Below are 19,105 nucleotides of genomic sequence, written 5' to 3'. Positions count from 1 at the left end.
TACACTTTTTTATTTATTTTTCTTCCTTTGCTTTTAAAGGTAGATGATTGATTTGGGATCTTTTTGACCCCAAATCTCTTATAAAGAGGACCTGTCTGCTACAAGGGATGTTTACATTCATTGTAATAGGAAAAGGGACAGTGTAAAAATAAAGTAATATACCATACATTTTTTAAAGGCCCCCATCCCTCTGCGCTCCCGCGCGGAAGCGAACGCATATTTAAGTAGCACCCGTATATATGTAAATCACACATGTAAGGTATCGCTGCGATAGTTTGAGCAAGAGCAGATTTTTAGGTAACGTAGTTTGTTGCCATTCCACAAGTATGTGCAGTTTCGCAGCATGACATGTTAAGTATCTATTTACTCGGCATAACATCATCTTTCACATTTTGCAAAAAAAATTCAGCTAATTTTATTTCATTTTTGTATTGAATGAATGAATGAAATACTTGTATAACGCACAATGCGAACTGAATCGCCTCTAGGCGCTGTGGCGAGCTTTGATCATCTGCTAAAAGAGGAAGGTCTTGAGTTTTTTCCTAAATTAAAAAGTGTATTAAAGCGGGAGTCCGCCGGGACTCCGCGTTGTTTTTTTTTTTTTTTAAAGCCAGCAGCTACAAATACTGCAGCTGCTGACTTTTAAAATAGTGACACTTACCTGTCCAGCGCGCCCGCGATGTCGGCACCCGAAGCCAATCTCTAGATCGTCTCTCGGGTGCTGCCGCCGCCATCTTGGGTATGGGAATCAGGAAATGGAGCCTTTCGGCTTCATTTCCCGGTTCCCTACTGCACATGCGCGAGTCGCGCTGCGCAATAAGGACGGTCCCCGCTGCCTCTGGGATCTGTGTGTTTCCCAGCAGGGGGCGGGCACTTGCGGAAAGGGGCGTAATCTACGCCCCTTTCCGCAGAGAGCTATCCCGGAAGTGGGTGCAGATACCTGTACTGTACAGGTATCTGCACCCCCCTCCCCCCTGAAAGGTGCCAGTTGTGGCGCCGGAGGGGGGGAGGGTTCCGATGAGCGGAAGGTCCACTTTAGGGTGGACCTCCGCTTTAATTAAAGCAGAGTTCCACCCAAAAATGGAACTTGCGCTTTAAGTGACGATGACCCCCTGACATGCCACTTTTGACATGTCGTCATTTTTTTTTGTGGGGGATCAGATGCCTTCTTTTTAGGGCCATCCAGCTCCCACTTCCTCCCGCGGCCCCAGAAGGAAGTTCACCTCTCCCTCCGTGCAGCCTTCTGGGAAAAGTTACAGATCCCAGAAGATTGCCCGGCCAATCACAGCACGCAGTGCAGGTTGCACCTGTGCAGTGCGTGCCCGGCTGTGAAGCCACAGCCGGGCGCCAACAGTCACGATGTCGGTGCCGAGGAGAGGATCGGGGGGCTTCGTTCGCCCACATTGCTGGACAGTGGGACAGATGAGTGTCCAATTATTAAAAGTCAGTAGCTACACTTTTTGTAGCTGCTGACTTTTATATGGATGGAACTAAGCTTTAAAGTGTATTTTTTCCCCAAAAAATTTGTTTAAGTGTTTTTTTTTTTCTTTTTTATTTATATGAGCTAGGGTCCTGGTGTCCAACCTATGGCCTGGGGCTCACATGTGGCTCTTTGGTACTTTTTGTGTGGACCTCTGGGCTCCTTCAGACACCAATCTGTGTTTCCCTATTGCTCTATTATAGTAGTGATTTGTAGCAGCCTCATGTAATATGTCTCCAGTCTAGGACTGTCTCTTGAAGAATGTCCCCAGTCTCCCAACAACAACTATAGCATGTTCACAGTCTCCCACAGCAAGTCTGCAGTCTCTGACCATCTCCTGCATCATGTCTGCAGTCTCTGACCATCTCCTGCATCATGTCTGCAGTCTCTGACCATCTCCTGCATCATGTCTGCAGTCTCTGACCATCTCCTGCATCATGTCTGCAGTCTCTGACCATCTCCTGCATCATGTCTGCAGTCTCTGACCATCTCCTGCATCATGTCTGCAGTCTCTGACCATCTCCTGCATCATGTCTGCAGTCTCTGACCATCTCCTGCATCATGTCTGCAGTCTCTGACCATCTCCTGCATCATGTCTGCAGTCTCTGACCATCTCCTGCATCATGTCTGCAGTCTCTGACCATCTCCTGCATCATGTCTGCAGTCTCTGACCATCTCCTGCATCATGTCTGCAGTCTCTGACCATTTCTTGTGCCATGTCTGCAGTCTCTGACCGTCTCCTGTATCATGTCTGCAGTCTCTGACCATCTCCTGCATCATGTCTGCAGTCTCTGACCATCTCCTGCATCATGTCTGCAGTCTCTGACCGTCTCCTGTATCGTGTTTACAGTCTCTGACCGTCTCCTGTATCGTGTTTACAGTCTCTGACCGTCTCCTGTATCGTGTTTACAGTCTCTGACCGTCTCCTGTATCGTGTTTACAGTCTCTGACCGTCTCCTGTATCGTGTTTACAGTCTGACCGTCTCCTGTATCGTGTTTACAGTCTCTGACCGTCTCCTGTATCGTGTTTACAGTCTCTGACCGTCTCCTGTATCGTGTTTACAGTCTCTGACCGTCTCCTGTATCGTGTTTACAGTCTCTGACCGTCTCCTGTATCGTGTTTACAGTCTCTGACCGTCTCCTGTATCGTGTTTACAGTCTCTGACCGTCTCCTGTATCGTGTTTACAGTCTCTGACCGTCTCCTGTATCGTGTCTGCAGTCTCTGACCTTCTCCTGTATCTGCAGTCACTATATCCTGTTGTGTGGCTGCTATCTCTGATAATAAATATTCACTGAATTGTATGTAGAGCCCTATGGTGATGTTAAGGGTCGTACTTTTGGCCTCATAATAAAGAAAATTGACCACTGTGCTAGGGAGTGTTATCAGGATGGTGCGATACCCATATGTCCATTTTAGGTGCAAAGGAGTGGCGGGTTTATCAGAATTTATTCCTTTTGTGTATGGGACTCGCAGAATAACCACAGCAGTGAAAATTATAGTGCAGGGATATCCACTGTTGCAGACCTACAAATACCATGAGGCATAGCAAGACTCTGACAGCCACAAGCATGACACCCAGAGGCATGATGGGACTTGTAGTTTTGCAACAGCTGGAGGTCCGCTAATTGCATATCCCTGGTATAGTGGTTCCCCAAAGCAGCCAATCAGATTGCAGTCCAGTTCCTGAGAATATCTGCTCACTTTGGTAGCTGTTTTTCGTTTGATCCAGACTTTGTAAATCGTACTTTACTTATAAACCTTTTAGATCTGTGGTGGTGGTGTTGTCATTACGGTATTACTTTTATATTTGTGTTTTTTTTGTTTTTTGTTTTTTTTTGTTTTTTCAGGCCCTGGTGTCAGAAAAAAATCTAAATCCAAAGATGCAAAAAAGAAGGGCAAAGGCAAGAAGACTTCAACTCTAAAGTTTAAATTTGGAGGGATGGCGAGCAAGCGAAAAAAGGGATCTTCGGTAAGTGAAACCATAGACCGATATCAGTCAGTTCCCAGCATAAGGGCCTGTGTAGCTGGGCATTGGGCTTCTGTTAATTGCATTCGTTTGAGACGCATCGCATACTAGCACATTATGAAATACTCATCTTGGAACAAAGCCCTCCTGCGCTGTAAAGTCCCTGCTGAGAGGGCTGACATGTCTGTCTTCCGGGTTCACAAGCTCCAGCTATGTGATTGGCTGGAGCTGCAATGTCGTCACTCCCACGTATGTATGCACATGGGAGCCGCCGTTTCTGGCACGGGCTCTGAAGGTGAGGCACTATAAGCCAGACCTTCAGAGCGCAAGTGCCAATGATGTCATCGGCTGCATGTGCTCTGAATATTTTCGAAACTGTGCAAGTTTAAGAGATAATCACAGTACCTACAGGTAAACCTGTCACTTTAACACAAGCCAGTTATCCGCTCTCCTCATGCTGTCAGCGTGCGGAAAGGAATGCTGATAACTGGCTTGTGTTTACATCGTGATCAGCTGTGATTGGACACAACTGATCAAGTGGTAAAGAGCTTCTATGTCCTAAGGATGCAGCGATCACAGAGTGCGCCACTCGCATGCCGCAGGGGGTGCGCACGCAGCACGATCGCGGGAGGACGCCCTCCCAGCAAAGTAGACCTGTGCTGTAGTCTTCTTTCAGCTATAGCGCAGAAGGCAACTGGGTAAAAGAAGTATGGACAAACTTTTTTGGCTGTACTCACAGGAGTACAATCACTTGTGCTCTCCTGTGATCCAGAGTCAGCTGATAGTGGGCTACTGGCTGCTATGAACTGATGGGGCAGAGCAGCTTCAGGTTCTGGAAGCATCCTGACAATATTGCTGTGATCCACCCTTCTGCTTTGTTGACTGATGGCTCCACCTCTCGGCGAGTGACTGAAAGCCAGACCTAGTTGTGCCCGCCCCCTCCCCAGACCACTACTCAAGTGATTTAATGGAGGAGCAGCTCCGATCAGAGCAGACTGAGAACTGAGTGGTCATGTGATCCCAAAAAAATTTAAAAATAAATAAAAGCTCAATGACTTAACATTATCACCTGTAACAAATGACGCAACACTTTGTTTTGTTTTAGTTTAGTCTGTTTTAAAAATGTAATTTTAAATCTTATTGGCTCCTATAGCAACACAGATACTATACCTTTTTGATAAGTGAACTTTTTTTTTTATTTTTTTTATTGATTTTATTATTTTTATTTTTATTAGCCCAGGAAAGTTATCAAGATTCTAACAAGGAAACACATTTTTATATACACATACTACATTATTATTTTGTATTGCTGTATATCCAGAGTGATGAAGATGAGAGGGATGAGTCGGATTTTGATAGTGCCAGTATTAACAGTTCCTCCATCCGATCGGATCTGTCTGGGCTGGGAAAAAGAGCAAAACGAAGAAGGAAAAAAAAGCGAGGCAAGTCTTTTTTTTTTTTTTTTTTTTTGTTAAACAACTCTTAAAAATGTAAGTGTATTGGTTCACACAAGGTAGTACCCATGGGCAGGAGCGGACTGACCATTGGGCCACTCGGGCACTGCCCGAGGGCCCCATGCTGCTAGTGGGCCCCATCAGGGTTGCCAGCCTCAGTAAACCAGGGACAGTATGTAAAAATGTGTGGGTTTTGTTATATCCGTCTCTGAAATTTCCCTTACAGACATCCTTTTGCTCTAAAAATCCAGAGATTATAGCTGCCCCACCTCTCCAGTACCTTCTCAGCCAATAGAAACATGTCTGTATATACTGCGTGGTCCCATAATCTCTGATTACCTGGGGGCCCCATAATCTCCTATTGCCCGGGGGCCCCATGAGTTATCAGTCCGCCCCTGCCCATAGGGCATTCTACGCCTCAGGTAAGAAAGTGTCATTAGCCAGGAAATGGAGACCTCACACCTTTTGGATCCTTTGGCTGGTTTCACACAGGCTTTCCAATCGGTTCCGCCGGTCCGTTTTGCAGGCGGACATGGTGGGACCCTCCAGTCTCTTCTATTTAGCGGTGGATCCGCTGACACCCGCCACCATCCGATCTGATCCTGTCTGCCACAAATGGTGGATTGGATCGGATGACCGTTGGATGGAATCGGACATGTGGTTTGTTTCCATCCAATTGCCCCATAGAGGAGAGCGGGGCTGTGTCCGTGTCTGCACTCCATGGTGGAGCGCACACAGACCTGCCATCTGCCTACTCAATGGGGAGATCCCCTGCTTAGCAGACGGATGTGGACTACAGATGTGTGCCTGTGTGAAACCAGCCTTAGACCAGATAACGTTAATTGTAATACGTGGATCGTTATGTCAGTGCCTCCATCTTATACACTGCACCAATACAACCTTAGACTGAGTGATCCTGCCTTTGTTTTCTGTGTGTTGCGAGTTGTGTTGGACCCATTGGATCTGTGTTTGGAGTGTTGGTTATTAAAAAAATCAATTGGGGATCTACAAGAGAAAGCAAAACTATGTTACAGAGGAGACCCTAAAAAATATAAACTGCTGTAATAATGCTAGTGACAGACTACATCATATATGCCATTTTTATTTCTCCAATAAAGAAGTATGATAAAAGCTCATTTGGCTGTACTCCTCCTATGGATCATAGGAGTGCAGTTCACATTGCACTGCTGTGACCCATTTTCAGCAGACAGCAGGCTGAAGTCTGCTGTCTGCTGACGTCACAGAGCCAGTCCAGGCTCGGGCAAGATCGCAACGGTGGAGTCGGGATCCGCCCCAAATGCTTGGACCAGCACCCGGCTCAGCCTCTAAGCGAGCTGCTGAGAGGCTGAGTCGGCCGCTACCACTCCCTCAACAACCCAGCACTCCAGTGAGCGAGAAGGGGGGCAGAGCAGAACCGAGCTATGGGTGGTGTTTGATCGCTCAGTTCTCAGTGTTAGAGGTGGTGGGGGACAGATGCAGCATCCACCATCCACATTTTGATTCTAAAAAAATAACAAAATAGCCCATACATCTCTTTTAAATGATGAGTTCACTTTTTTTTTTTTTTTTTATCTAATAAATGCAAATATTTTGGTAAAAAAAAAATAATTTGCATTTATTTTATTTTTTTGGGGCCTGTAAAGCATTGCACCAGCGATCGGCAAATTGTTGGTCTCATGCGGGTCTCCTGCAGGTCAGTCAGTGTATCTGTGTGCTCATGCATCCTGTATGGGCAAGCAGATAGACTGATAGGAAGAATGGATGAACCGCCACGGCTCTCCACAAAGGGATGTCGGGGCTGTCAGTTCATTCACACGCACAGCTGTGTGAATGAATAGTGCGGCTGTGTGGGCGGAGCCCCGTAGGGCGGTGCTGATTTAAAAAACTGACATCTAGTATGGGGAACTTCTCCCTGTACTGCTGCCATGAGGGGGTGGGGGGGGGGGTCGGGGAGCAGCTGCAGCATTGGGAACATGTTCCACTCATTTTTAACGTGTATCCAAAGGTGAACTTATCCTTTAACACTTTCTTCAGCTCCGAGCATGTGTTGACTCACTTTATGCCCCCCCCCCCCCCTCCCAACATTCCTAAAGCACATGGTCACCAAACAGTAAATTATTATTCTACGTTAAAGTGGTTCTAAACCCCCCCCCCATATACCTATTTTACTGTGACCGATATTATCCGCTCTCGCAGGTGCTGTGTCTTAGGTCTCTTTCGCCAAACTGCAGGATTTCCTCTCTGCATTATTCTACTGACAAATCTTATAGACAGCGTGTGTTTTCTGCAGCGTGGGGGCCGATTCGGGTTTAAAGTAACACATGCGCTGTTTTCTTTGGGTAGCTGAAGTCGGAGAAGGAGACGGCTATGAGACGGACCATCAGGATTACTGCGAAGTCTGCCAGCAAGGAGGGGAGATCATACTTTGTGACACTTGTCCTCGTGCCTATCACCTTGTCTGCCTGGATCCAGAACTGGAGAAAGCCCCCGAGGGCAAGTGGAGCTGCCCACACTGTGTAAGGAAATTTTCTCTATCTCCTGTAATGACCCTGGACTGGGAAACTGGTTTGTATTACCAGAGGCAAATGTCTCATTTCCGTTCTGCTTGCTGATGAAATCTGATATTTACAATGAATAATTTTATCTGACTACAAGTGTCACTTTAATACCAACAGGGAAATCTAAGTTGACCCAAAGTCATTTAACTACTTCCCACCCGGGCCAATGTGCCACCCGTTGTGCCGATGACAGATCACTGTACCGGCCCACTCCATGTGACCGCTGTGACCAATCAAAGCAGATCACATAAGATTTGTAAACTACGCCACCACCACTACACAGGTACTACGCCACCACCACTACACAGGTACTACGCCGCCACCACCACTACACAGGTACTACGCCGCCACCACCACTACACAGGTACTACGCCGCCACCACCACTACACAGGTACTACGCCGCCACCACCACTACACAGGTACTATGCCGCCACCACCACTACACAGGTACTATGCCGCCACCACCACTACACAGGTACTATGCCGCCACCACCACTACACAGGTACTATGCCGCCACCACCACTACACAGGTACTATGCCGCCACCACCACTACACAGGTACTATGCCGCCACCACCACTACACAGGTACTATGCCGCCACCACCACTACATAGGTACTATGCCGCCACCACCACTACACAGGTACTATGCCGCCACCACCACTACACAGGTACTATGCCACCACTACAAACCTCTACTACACCACTTCTTCTACACCACCACTACACCTCTACTATGCCACCACTACACCTGCACTACACCACTTCTACTACGCCACCACTACACTACTACTATACCATCAATACACACATCTACTACACCACTTCTTCTACGCCACCACTACACTACTACTATACCATCAATACACACATCTACTACACCACTTCTTCTACACCACCACCACACCTGTACTATGCCACCACTACATCTCTACTACACAACCATTACACCACCACTACACACCTCTACTACACCTCCAATATGCCACCACTACACCTGTACTATGCCACCACTACACCTGTATTACACACCTCTACTACGCCACCACTGCACCTCTACGACACCACCACTACACACCTCTATTCACCTCTGCTATGCCACTTCTTCTACACCACCACTACACCTCTGCTACACCACTTCTTCTACATCTCTACTACACAACCTTTACTATGCCACCACTACACCTCTACTACGCCACTTCTTCTACACCTCTACTAAACCATCACTACACACCTCTACTATGCTACTTCCACACCACCACTACGCCACTTCTTCTACACCACCACTACACCTCTACTATGCCACTCTATTGCACCACTTCTACTATACCACCACTTTACCACGGGAATGTGCCGAAGTGCGTTTTGGTGCTTTTGAGTGTTTTTTTTTTTTTTTTTTTTTTTTTTTATCAAAAAACTCCTCTCCTGAATGCACAACTGATGTTTTTCTTTTCTATTTTTTTTTTTTTCTTTTTTCCTTCTAAATGCCCTGGCATCTAAATTCCTTGGTGAGCAGGGACACATAGGCAACAGGATTTCCTATGGATCTATCTACCTTTGTGTCCAGTTGGGGTTAAATTTTAGGTCAGGGTTAAAGGTTAGGTTTAGGGTTGCAGATGTGGTTTGAGAGATCGTTATAATTAGGGTTGGAGTTAGAATTGGGGTTACAGTTAGAGATAGAGTTAATGTTAGGGTTGGAGATGGGGTTAGAATTAAGGTTACAGTTGGAGATGGGGTTAGGGTTAGAATTAGGGTTGAAGATAAAGATAGGGTTAGAGTTAGAATTGGAGTTGGAGATAAGGTTAGAATTGGGGATAGGGTTAGGGTTGGAGGCAGGGTTAAGGTTAGGGTTAGAATTAGGGTTGGGGGTAGAGATAGGGTTAGAATTAGGGTTAGGGTTGGAGATAGGCTTGGGGATACAGATGGGGTTAGTTATAGAATTGGGGTTAGCATTATAATTAGGATTAGAGTTAGCATTAGGGTTAGAGATTGGGTTAGAATTAGGGTTAGGGTTGGCAATAGGGTTAGAATTGGGGTTAGGCTTGGAGATAAGGTTAGTTAGAATTAGGGTTAGCGGTAATTGTTATGGTTAGACAGCTAACCCTAATGACTGCCCCTAACCCTAATGATTACCACTAACCCTAACCTTAGCCCTTAACCCTAACATGCAATTTTGGACACTGGGAAGGTTCCTGCAATACTTCGATGCTACTACACTCTCCAAAAAAAAAAAAGTGTTAAAAAATTAAAAACGCACCAGAAAACACATCAACCACAACCTGCATGCTGCGTTCTTTCTGATCAAAGTCATTTGAGCAGCTCTAGAGCCGCCCAATTGATCACCTTGATTGGGCTCTCAAAGTGCTCGGAGTGTCACCAGTTGACAATTTTGGGTATCTTAGTTTTTTTGTGATTCCACGGGGTCGTGTACAACTTTAAAGCTTGACATATTTGGTATCTATTTGCTTGACTCAACCAGATTTTTTTTTTGATTTTTTTTATCTACAACTATCGCCATTTTATTCTCCAGGGTCTCTGCTTTTTGAAAATATATACTTTATGAGGAGGTTGTTGTAGTTTCTATCACGAAATGCAAATTTTAACGCAAGGTAAGTGAGTGGTTAAGCATACTGTGACATTTTAACGGTCTTGTAGGAAAAAGAAGGCATCCAATGGGAGCCAAAGGAGGAAGAGGAGGATGAAGATGATGGAGTTGAAGAAGAGGATGAGGAGGATGACCACATGGAGTTTTGTCGTGTCTGTAAAGACGGAGGGGAGCTCTTGTGCTGTGACACTTGCCCCTCCTCCTACCATTTGCACTGTCTTAACCCACCTCTGCCTGAAATACCAAACGGTGAATGGTTGTGCCCACGTTGCACGGTAAGGACATAGGCATGTACCTACCTGGTCACTTTTCTACGTGTTCTTTCATGTGCTTGTTCGGCCCCTGGAAGTCTGTTAGAAATGAGCCCAGATCAGGTACCTGTTGTTTTATCTGAAGCCCGGGTTAGAAAGTACATTGAATTCCTCCCACCGATGCCAATGATGGGACACTATTCCTCCCACTGACACCAATGATGAGGCGCTATTCCTCCCACTGACACCAATGATGGGGCACTATTCCTTCCACTGACACCAATGATGGGGCACTATTCCTCCCACTGACACCAATGATGGGGCACTATTCCTCCCACTGACACCAATGATGGGGCACTATTCCTCCCACTGACACCAATGATGGGGCACTATTCCTCCCACTGACACCAATGATGGGGCACTATTCCTCCCACTGACACCGATGATGGGGCACTATTCTTCCCACTGATACCAGTGATGAGGCACTATTCCTCCCACTGACACCAATGATGGGGCACTATTCCTCCTACTGACACCAATGATGGGGCACTATTCCTCCTACTGACACCAATGATGGGGCACTATTCCTCCTACTGACACCAATGATGGGGCACTATTCCTCCCACTGACACCAATGATGGGGCACTATTCCTCCTACTGACACCAATGATGGGGCACTATTCCTCCCACTGACACCAATGATGGGGCACTATTCCTTCCACTGACACCAATGATGGGGCACTATTCCTTCCACTGACACCAATGATGGGGCACTATTCCTCCCACTGACACCAATGATGGGGCACTATTCCTCCCACTGACACCAATGATGGGGCACTATTCCTCCCACTGACACCAATGATGGGGCACTATTCCTCCCACTGACACCAATGATGGGGCACTATTCCTCCCACTGACACTGATGATGGGGCACTATTCTTCCCACTGATACCAATGATGAGGCACTATTCCTCCCACTGACACCAATGATGGGGCACTATTCCTCCTACTGACACCAATGATGGGGCACTATTCCTCCTACTGACACCAATGATGGGGCACTATTCCTCCTACTGACACCAATGATGGGGCACTATTCCTCCCACTGACACCAATGATGGGGCACTATTCCTCCTACTGACACCAATGATGGGGCACTATTCCTCCCACTGACACCAATGATGGGGCACTATTCCTCCCACTGACACCAATGATGGGGCACTATTCCTCCCACTGACACCAATGATGGGGCACTATTCCTCCTACTGACACCAATGATGGGGCACTATTCCTCCTACTGACACCAATGATGGGGCACTATTGCTCCCACTGATACCAATGATGGGGCACTATTCCTCCCACTGACACCAATGATGGGGCACTATTCCTCCCACTGACACCAATTATGGGGCACTATTCCTCCCACTGATACCAATGATGGGGCACTATTCCTCCCACTGACACCAAACGCTTTGGCAGTGGACTGTCTTTTTGCGTCATCACGTCCTGTGCAGGGCTAGGGACCCTGCTTTGGTCTTGCTTTGGCACTATTCCTCCTACTGACACCAATGATGGGGCACTATTCCTCCCACTGACACCAATGATGGGGCACTATTCCTCCTACTGACACCAATGATGGGGCACTATTCCTCCCACTGACACCAATGATGGGGCACTATTCCTCCCACTGACACCAATGATGGGGCACTATTCCTCCCACTGACACCAATGATGGGGCACTATTCCTCCCACTGACACCAATGATGGGGCACTATTCCTCCCACTGACACCAATGATGGGGCACTATTCCTCCTACTGACACCAATGATGGGGCACTATTCCTCCCACTGACACCAATGATGGGGCACTATTCCTCCCACTGACACCAATGATGGGGCACTATTCCTCCCACTGACACCAATTATGGGGCACTATTCCTCCCGCTGATACCAATGATGGGGCACTATTCCTCCCACTGATACCAATGATGGGGCACTATTCCTCCCACTGACACCAAACGCTTTGGCAGTGGACTGTCTTTTTGCGTCATCACGTCCTGTGCAGGGCTAGGGACCCTGCTTTGGTCTTGCTTTGGCACTATTCCTCCTACTGACACCAATGATGGAGCACTATTCCTCCTACTGACACCAATGATGGGGCACTATTCCTCCCACTGACACCAGTGATGGGGCACTATTCCTCCCATTGACACCAAACGCTTTGGCAGTGGACTGTCTTTTTGCGTCATCACGTCCTGTGCAGGGCTAGGGACCCTGCTTTGGTCTTGATAACGCCAGGACCCTAGACCACTGAAGTGTAGGAGAGCAGAAGTTGCAAGGTCTAGCTGTGGGGAGGAGCGGAGGATTGGATAAATAATCCTACCTTTTTTTATTTATTTTGTTTTTCTTTTTTTTGTTCCCCTAGGGGGCCATAATGGGCAATTAAGCATTGCAGTGCAGGCTCAGCCCCACTGTAAGAGATCATTTTTTAGTTGCCCAAAGTCAGGGTTTAAATGACCCAAGCGATCATCGTAGTAGCACACGGTTAGTGGTATTTAGATATTACCAGGGGCACCGCCTTGTCAATCCCATTTCCGTTTTTGGCATCTACAGCACCCTCCCCCCCCCCCCCCCCCCCCCAACGATCCCCGTGTTGGTGAGCCACAAATCACTGCATGCTCCTTGACTTTTCTGGTAAATAAATTCACTTTGTTTTATTGCAAAATATATTTTTTGTTTTTATTAATAGTGTCCGCCATTAAAGGGCAAAGTTCAACGGATCCTGCACTGGAGGTGGAGAGAACCGCCTTCATTTGCACCAGCCCCTCCTACTATGATTGATCCACTCATGCCTCCGCCTAAGCCTATGGAAGGGATTCCAGAGAGAGAGTTCTTTGTCAAGTGGGCGGGGCTTTCCTACTGGCACTGCTCATGGGTGAAAGAATTACAGGTGAGACTTTTTTTTTTTTTTTCTTTGTAAAGTGGACCTGCAGGAAAGTGTCCCCCCCCCCCCCCTCCCCCATCTCCAGCTTGGTAACCAACTCCAGGATTCAGCCATTCTGGAAAATGTTTTTGTTTACTAGGCAGCACAGTGGTGTATGGATTAGCACTTTCACCTAGCAGCAATAGGGTTGTTGGTTCAAATCCCAACCACGACACTACCTGCCTGGAGTTTGCATGTTCTCCCTGTGCCTGCGTGGGTTTCCTCCGGTACTCCAGTTTCCTCCCACACTCCAAAGACATGCTGGTGGGTTAATTAGATCATGTCGAAAAAATGTGTTTGTAAGTGCGTCAGGATCCTACCATCCTACCATAGCGCAGATCCTACCATCCGCGCTATACCGCAGATGGACACTGGCGGCAAAAATACTATACAAGTTACGAGTTATACAAGTTAAAGAGGGATTCCACCAAAAAAAAAAAAAATATTAAAAGCCAGCAGCTATAAATACTACAGCTGCTGACTTTTAATAAATGGACACTTACCTGTCCCGGGTTCCAGCAATGCCGGCAGCCGAGGCCAATCGATCGCTCGGCCCTCGGCTGCTGCCGTCACCATTCTAGGTGAGGGAATCAGGAAGTGAAGCGAATCGACTTCACTACTGCGCATGCGCAAGTCGCGTCGCGCAATAGGAAATCTCCGCGCTGTCACTGGGACCCGTGTGTGTCCCAGCAGACAGCGCGGCAGGGCAGGAGATGGCGTAGACTCCCACGGGAGTCTATGCCCGGAAGTGGGTGTAAATACCTGTCTTTGACAGGTATCTCCACCCCCCTCCCCCCTGAAAGGTGTCAATTGTGACACCGGAGGGGGGGAGGGATCCGATTAGCGGAGGTTCCACTTTAGGGTGGAATCCCGCTTTAAGTCCAATGGAGTGCATGTGACCTGGTGGACTTATCTTTCTAATAAAACCGCTTAATTTCCTCATCAACACTGACTGGTGATTGTATTCCCCAATGCCTCCCACAGCACTATTGTGTTCTGCCAGGCGGGGAAGGAGGGGGTCGCGGGGGACTCTTCCCGTCTGACAGAACACAATGATTACTGCTACCTGCTATAGCCGCTGCCAGTAATTGCATCTAAAAAAAAATTGACAGGCTGGTTGTGCCCAAGTTGATCAATGGATTGTACAATCAGCCTGCCTATAGATGGATCGAATCTTGACTGGTCCCTGCTGAACAAATTTTTATTCAATGGTTTGGGGTGCGCCGGAGACACTCGGGAACAGGGTGTCCCCGAGCGTTTTCGAGTGGCAGTACGTCCCCGCACCTCTGGCCTAATGCGATACTGCACACCCCGGTGGCTTGAATCCCGCTCGTCTTGAGAGACAGCACTTGCACACCCGAGTCAGGACTTTTCTTTTTTTTTTTTTTTTTTAAATAGCCCGTATTGCGAAACGCTTGTAAACTGCGTTACTCGCAATCTGAGCTTTCAGTTTACTATGGTCGGGTGCTGTGAGCCTCCTGCTGGCCCATATAAACTATTTACCTTGCTACTAAAATGAAATTAATAATAGAAACAATGTAGTCTTGTGGATTAAAGTGTAACTAAAGGAACACTTGTGTTTTTATTTTATTTTGGATGTTGTGTAGAGGTATTGGACCCCCTGTCAGTTTTTTGTGCTATCTGTGCTCCCTCCTCACTATTTCTCCTGTTTACCATTATCATTGAAAGTAAAAGAAATACCAAATTGTGGGTTGTCCCCAGAGAAGTAATAGAGGGGATATCTTTTAATAGGGACACTAGTACTGGTGACCTGGGGGGGTCCCCAAGGAATTCCCTTAATTTGCAGGGATTTCCTCTCACTTCCTGTTTTGGCTATGAGATAGGAAGGGAAGGTATATCTCCCCAGTGGGACACAGATGGCAAATAAATATCTGACAGGGGTTATAATTCCTTTATTACACTATTTAAAATGGGGGGGGGGGTAGTGTTGCTTATAGTTCTAATTTAGTAAAGAAAATACTATACATTGCCTTTTAAACAGGGAGCTCAGCGAGCTGAATAATAACACCCCCGAGTAAAAGGAGAGGGAACTTGGTAGCTAAGTACAAGGAAGGCAGCTTAAAAACATTGACGCGTTTTATCAGAGTTGAAGGAATGGGTGTACATGTCAGTATACAGTGGAACCTTGGATTACGAGCACGACTCATTCAGCTGGGATGTAAATTTGAGTAATCGGAGCATTTTAGTAAATACAGTTTTTAAAAAGTCCTGAATACAGTAGTACCTTGGATTAAGAACATAATCCGTTCCAGAAGAATGCTTGAAATCCAAAGCACTTGCATATCAAAGTGATTTTCCCCATAGAAGTCAATGCAAACAAAGATAATTTGTTTCACGTTTTCTATCGCATGCAATACCGCATGTGACCAGAAGTGTGCGGGTGGCGCCAGAGAGACTTGGAAATACTCTGAGACCGCTTGGGAACTGAGTATTTCCCAATGTTTCTAGGAGCCCCCAGCGCCACCGCACTTCTGGCCAAATGCGGTACTGCACACCGCAGAGGCTTGAGACAACACTCGCAAACCGAGTCAGGATTTAAAAATAAATAGCTAATATTGCAAAAAACGCTCGTTAGCCGCGTTACTCGCAATCAGTGGTTCCACTAAGTTTTTCCTGAAAAGGAATCCCTCTTTAATTCCTTATTTTTAATAAAGCTGTGCAGTATCTATCCCATTGTACTTGAAGATCCCAGTGTAGCCGTATAATCCTTTCCACAGATTTAATATTTGGTAGTCTTAATGGGCGTGTTTTGGTGTTTTCAGCTGGAGCTCTACCACACAGTTATGTTCCGAAATTACCAAAGAAAGAACGATATGGATGACCCGCCGCCCTTTGACTACGGGTCGGGGGACGAGGACAGCAAGAGTGAGAAAAGAAAAAACAAAGACCCACAGTATGCAAAAATGGAAGAGAAGTATTATCGCTACGGGATAAAGCCAGAGTGGATGATGATACATCGGCTAATGAACCACAGGTAGGAGACTGGGGGTGGTGGTGGATCTAGTGGTGAAGCTCCATCCTTCTGCCTATTGCTTATTATTTCCTTAGGACAGAATGACTTTGGTGATGATGTACAATCTTAACAAAAATGTAAAACATGGGCGTGTTCAGGGGCGGACTGACCATTCAGCCACTAGGGCACTGCCCGAGGGCCCCGCGCCTATAGGGGGCCCCATGAGGGTTGCCAGTCTCAGTAAAAGCAGGAAACAGTATATAAAAATCTGCGTTTTTTTTTTTTTTTTTTTTTTTACATCTGCCTCTGAAATGTCCCTTACCGACATCCTTTTGGTCTAAAAATCCTGAGATTATAGCTGTCCCACCTCTCCAGTACCTTCTCAGCCAATAGAAACATGTCTGTGTATACTGTCTACATGTATGTGTGATTGTATACTGTGTGTATGTGTGTTTGTGTATGCTGTGTGGCCCCAAAATCTCCTATTGCCTGGGGGCCCCAAAATCTCCTATTGCCTGGGGGCCCCATGAGTTGTCAGTCCACCCCTGGGCGTGTTATATCCTAAACCCCTGCTGTGGAGGGCAAGGGAGACATCAGAGATCTAATAGACCCCTGATGTCTCCATAAGGCTACACTCACACTCATAGCTTCCAACTATCCCTGATTTGCAGCAATGTCCTCAGGGACGTCTTTAATATTGATTGGACTCTGGGCAAAACTTTTCTTGAGGCCCCCCCCCCATGCAGTTTCGCTCCCCACATGATCTGGGACATACAATAAATAGCAGCTAGACTTAAAGGGATTGTAAAGTAATTTTTTTTTTTTTTTTTTTTTTAATAAAAAACATGTTATACTTACCTCCATTGTGCAGCTCGTTTTGCACAGAGTGGCCCCGAACCTGGTCTTCTGGGGTCCCTCTGCGGCTGTCTCGGCTTCCTCCCGCAGGTACTTCTCATGTGAATGCGAGCTCCCTCGCATGGTGAGAAGCACCTGCGGGCGCGCTCCCGTGATACAGCCGGCGGCTATAGCCGCTCGCTGTATCACACTGCCCCGCCCCCCGGCGCTCCGCGTCAGTGGATGTGATTGACAGCAGCACGAGCCAATGGCTGCGCTGCTTTCCGTCCATCCAGTCCAGCCAATCAGCGGCCAGGTTGAGTGGTGAAGAGGACGTCTGGGGCGAGGATTTTTCGAGGGGTCAGGTAAGTAAAACGGGGGAATGGGGGCGCAGGCACTGTCAGATGTTTGTCAGATAGACATTAATGCATAGAATGCATTAAGGTGAAAAAACATTTACCTTTACAACCCCTTTAACATCAGTTTACTGAATCAGATCAGTCAGCTATTGCGATTGGTTGTCAGAGGTTACAGTGTATCATTACCGCTCACTGACTGGTTGCTAGAGGTTACAGAACACATTACAGCTCACTGGTTAGTTGCTAGAGGTTACAGCACACGATTTCTGCTTGTTGATTGGTTCCTAGAGATTACTGTGGATATGACCTCAGAGGGGCATGATATACATATCAATGCCGCCGCTATTTACGTCTAAATGCCGGTAATTTTACATGTAAACACAGGGTCTGCAGGTGAGTCATCTGTACACAATAGGGCAGAGCTGGGCAGCATTAGTAACAGAACTTCACACTGAGATATCGGGACACAGCACAGGACGAAAACCTCAGGGGGGCGAGGGAATTTAAACCAGGATAGTTGGCAAGTATGAAGCAGCTGCTTTGGGCCCCACAACAATGACAGGGCCCAGGGCAGCTGCCCATTTTGCCCTGCCTTAAAGACGGCCCTGAATGTCCTTCTGTCCCCCATTCCTCCTCATTTGTCCCTCATTTTGGACTGATCTATATAGATGTATATAAAATGCACTTGTTATCAATCAAAAAAGGTTTATCTCTGAAAAACACTTCATCTGATTTCTAAATGTCTGCATTTGTAAATTCCAAAAGCCGATATAAATGAGTAGTGGTAAAAATGCACTTTTGGTGAGGATCTCAACCTATGCTTCCAGGTCACAGTCACTACTATACCTTTATACTGTGTTCTGTTATTTGTTTGTATGTGCTTTAACACCAATAAAAATATTTATTTAAAAAAAAAATGCACTTTTGGGTTGAACCAATCTTTATATTTTTACTTGTACAATTCTCCTTTAAGGGGGTGGGGCAAGGGGCGTGTCCTATGCCTGCATACTTTTGCTGATAGGCGTCCCTCATTCCCATCTCTAAAAGTTTGGGAGGTATACACACTGGCGATTAGGGCCGGAGTGAATAGGAGCAAGCAGTTCCTTCTGCAGCTCTTGGTGGGCAGGTGCAGCAGCCGGCCCCCGTTCACTATAATGGCAGGACGGTGGCGGCCGCAGCTATTCATGGCTTTCTGCACTGCCACTACAATTCACACCAGCCAGCCCTAATTCGGCACTGCATCGCTTTAACTGACAATCGTGCGGTCGTGCAACGTGGCCTCCCAAACAAAATTGACGTCCCTTTTTTTCCCCACAAATAGAGCTTTCTTTTGGTGGTATTTGATCACCCCTGCGTTTTTTATTTTTTGCGATATAAACAAAAAAAATAGCGACGATTTAAAAAAAAAAAAACACATTATTTTTTACTTTTTGCTATAATAAATATCCCCAAAAAATATATTTTTTTTTTCTTCCCCTCAGTTTAGGCCGATACGTATTTTTCTACATATTTTTGGTAAAAGAAAAATGCAGTAAGCGTTTGGTTTGTGCAAAAGTTATAACATCTACAAAATAGGGGATAGTTTTATGGCATTTTTATTAATAATCTCTTTTTTTTTTTTTCTTCTTTTTTTATTGGG

The 19,105-nt window shown here is 46.5% G+C and overlaps 1 protein-coding gene across 5 annotated transcripts in view; it reads left to right on the top strand.

Annotated features, from left to right (window-relative positions):
* Nucleotides 1-19,105, top strand: part of CHD5 (chromodomain helicase DNA binding protein 5) — a 279,954-nt gene that overhangs the window by 104,869 nt on the left and 155,980 nt on the right. For all 5 annotated transcript variants that reach the window (XM_077458298.1, XM_077458299.1, XM_077458297.1 and 2 more), the window contains exons 6-11: nt 3,330-3,451; nt 4,770-4,890; nt 7,246-7,418; nt 10,117-10,341; nt 13,066-13,266; nt 16,083-16,294. In XM_077458298.1, the coding sequence (XP_077314424.1) occupies nt 3,330-3,451; nt 4,770-4,890; nt 7,246-7,418; nt 10,117-10,341; nt 13,066-13,266; nt 16,083-16,294 (1,054 nt within the window). The remainder of the gene's footprint in view (nt 1-3,329; nt 3,452-4,769; nt 4,891-7,245; nt 7,419-10,116; nt 10,342-13,065; nt 13,267-16,082; nt 16,295-19,105) is intronic.

The sequence above is a fragment of the Lithobates pipiens genome, unplaced genomic scaffold (genome assembly GCF_037356315.1).
Source record: "Lithobates pipiens isolate NorthernLeopardFrog02 unplaced genomic scaffold, aLitPip1_a1.2 Scaffold_27, whole genome shotgun sequence".
In the NCBI taxonomy this organism is placed as follows: Eukaryota; Metazoa; Chordata; class Amphibia; order Anura; family Ranidae; genus Lithobates; species Lithobates pipiens.
Note: the sequence above shows the minus strand (reverse complement) of the source record. Positions and strands in the feature narration are given on the sequence as shown.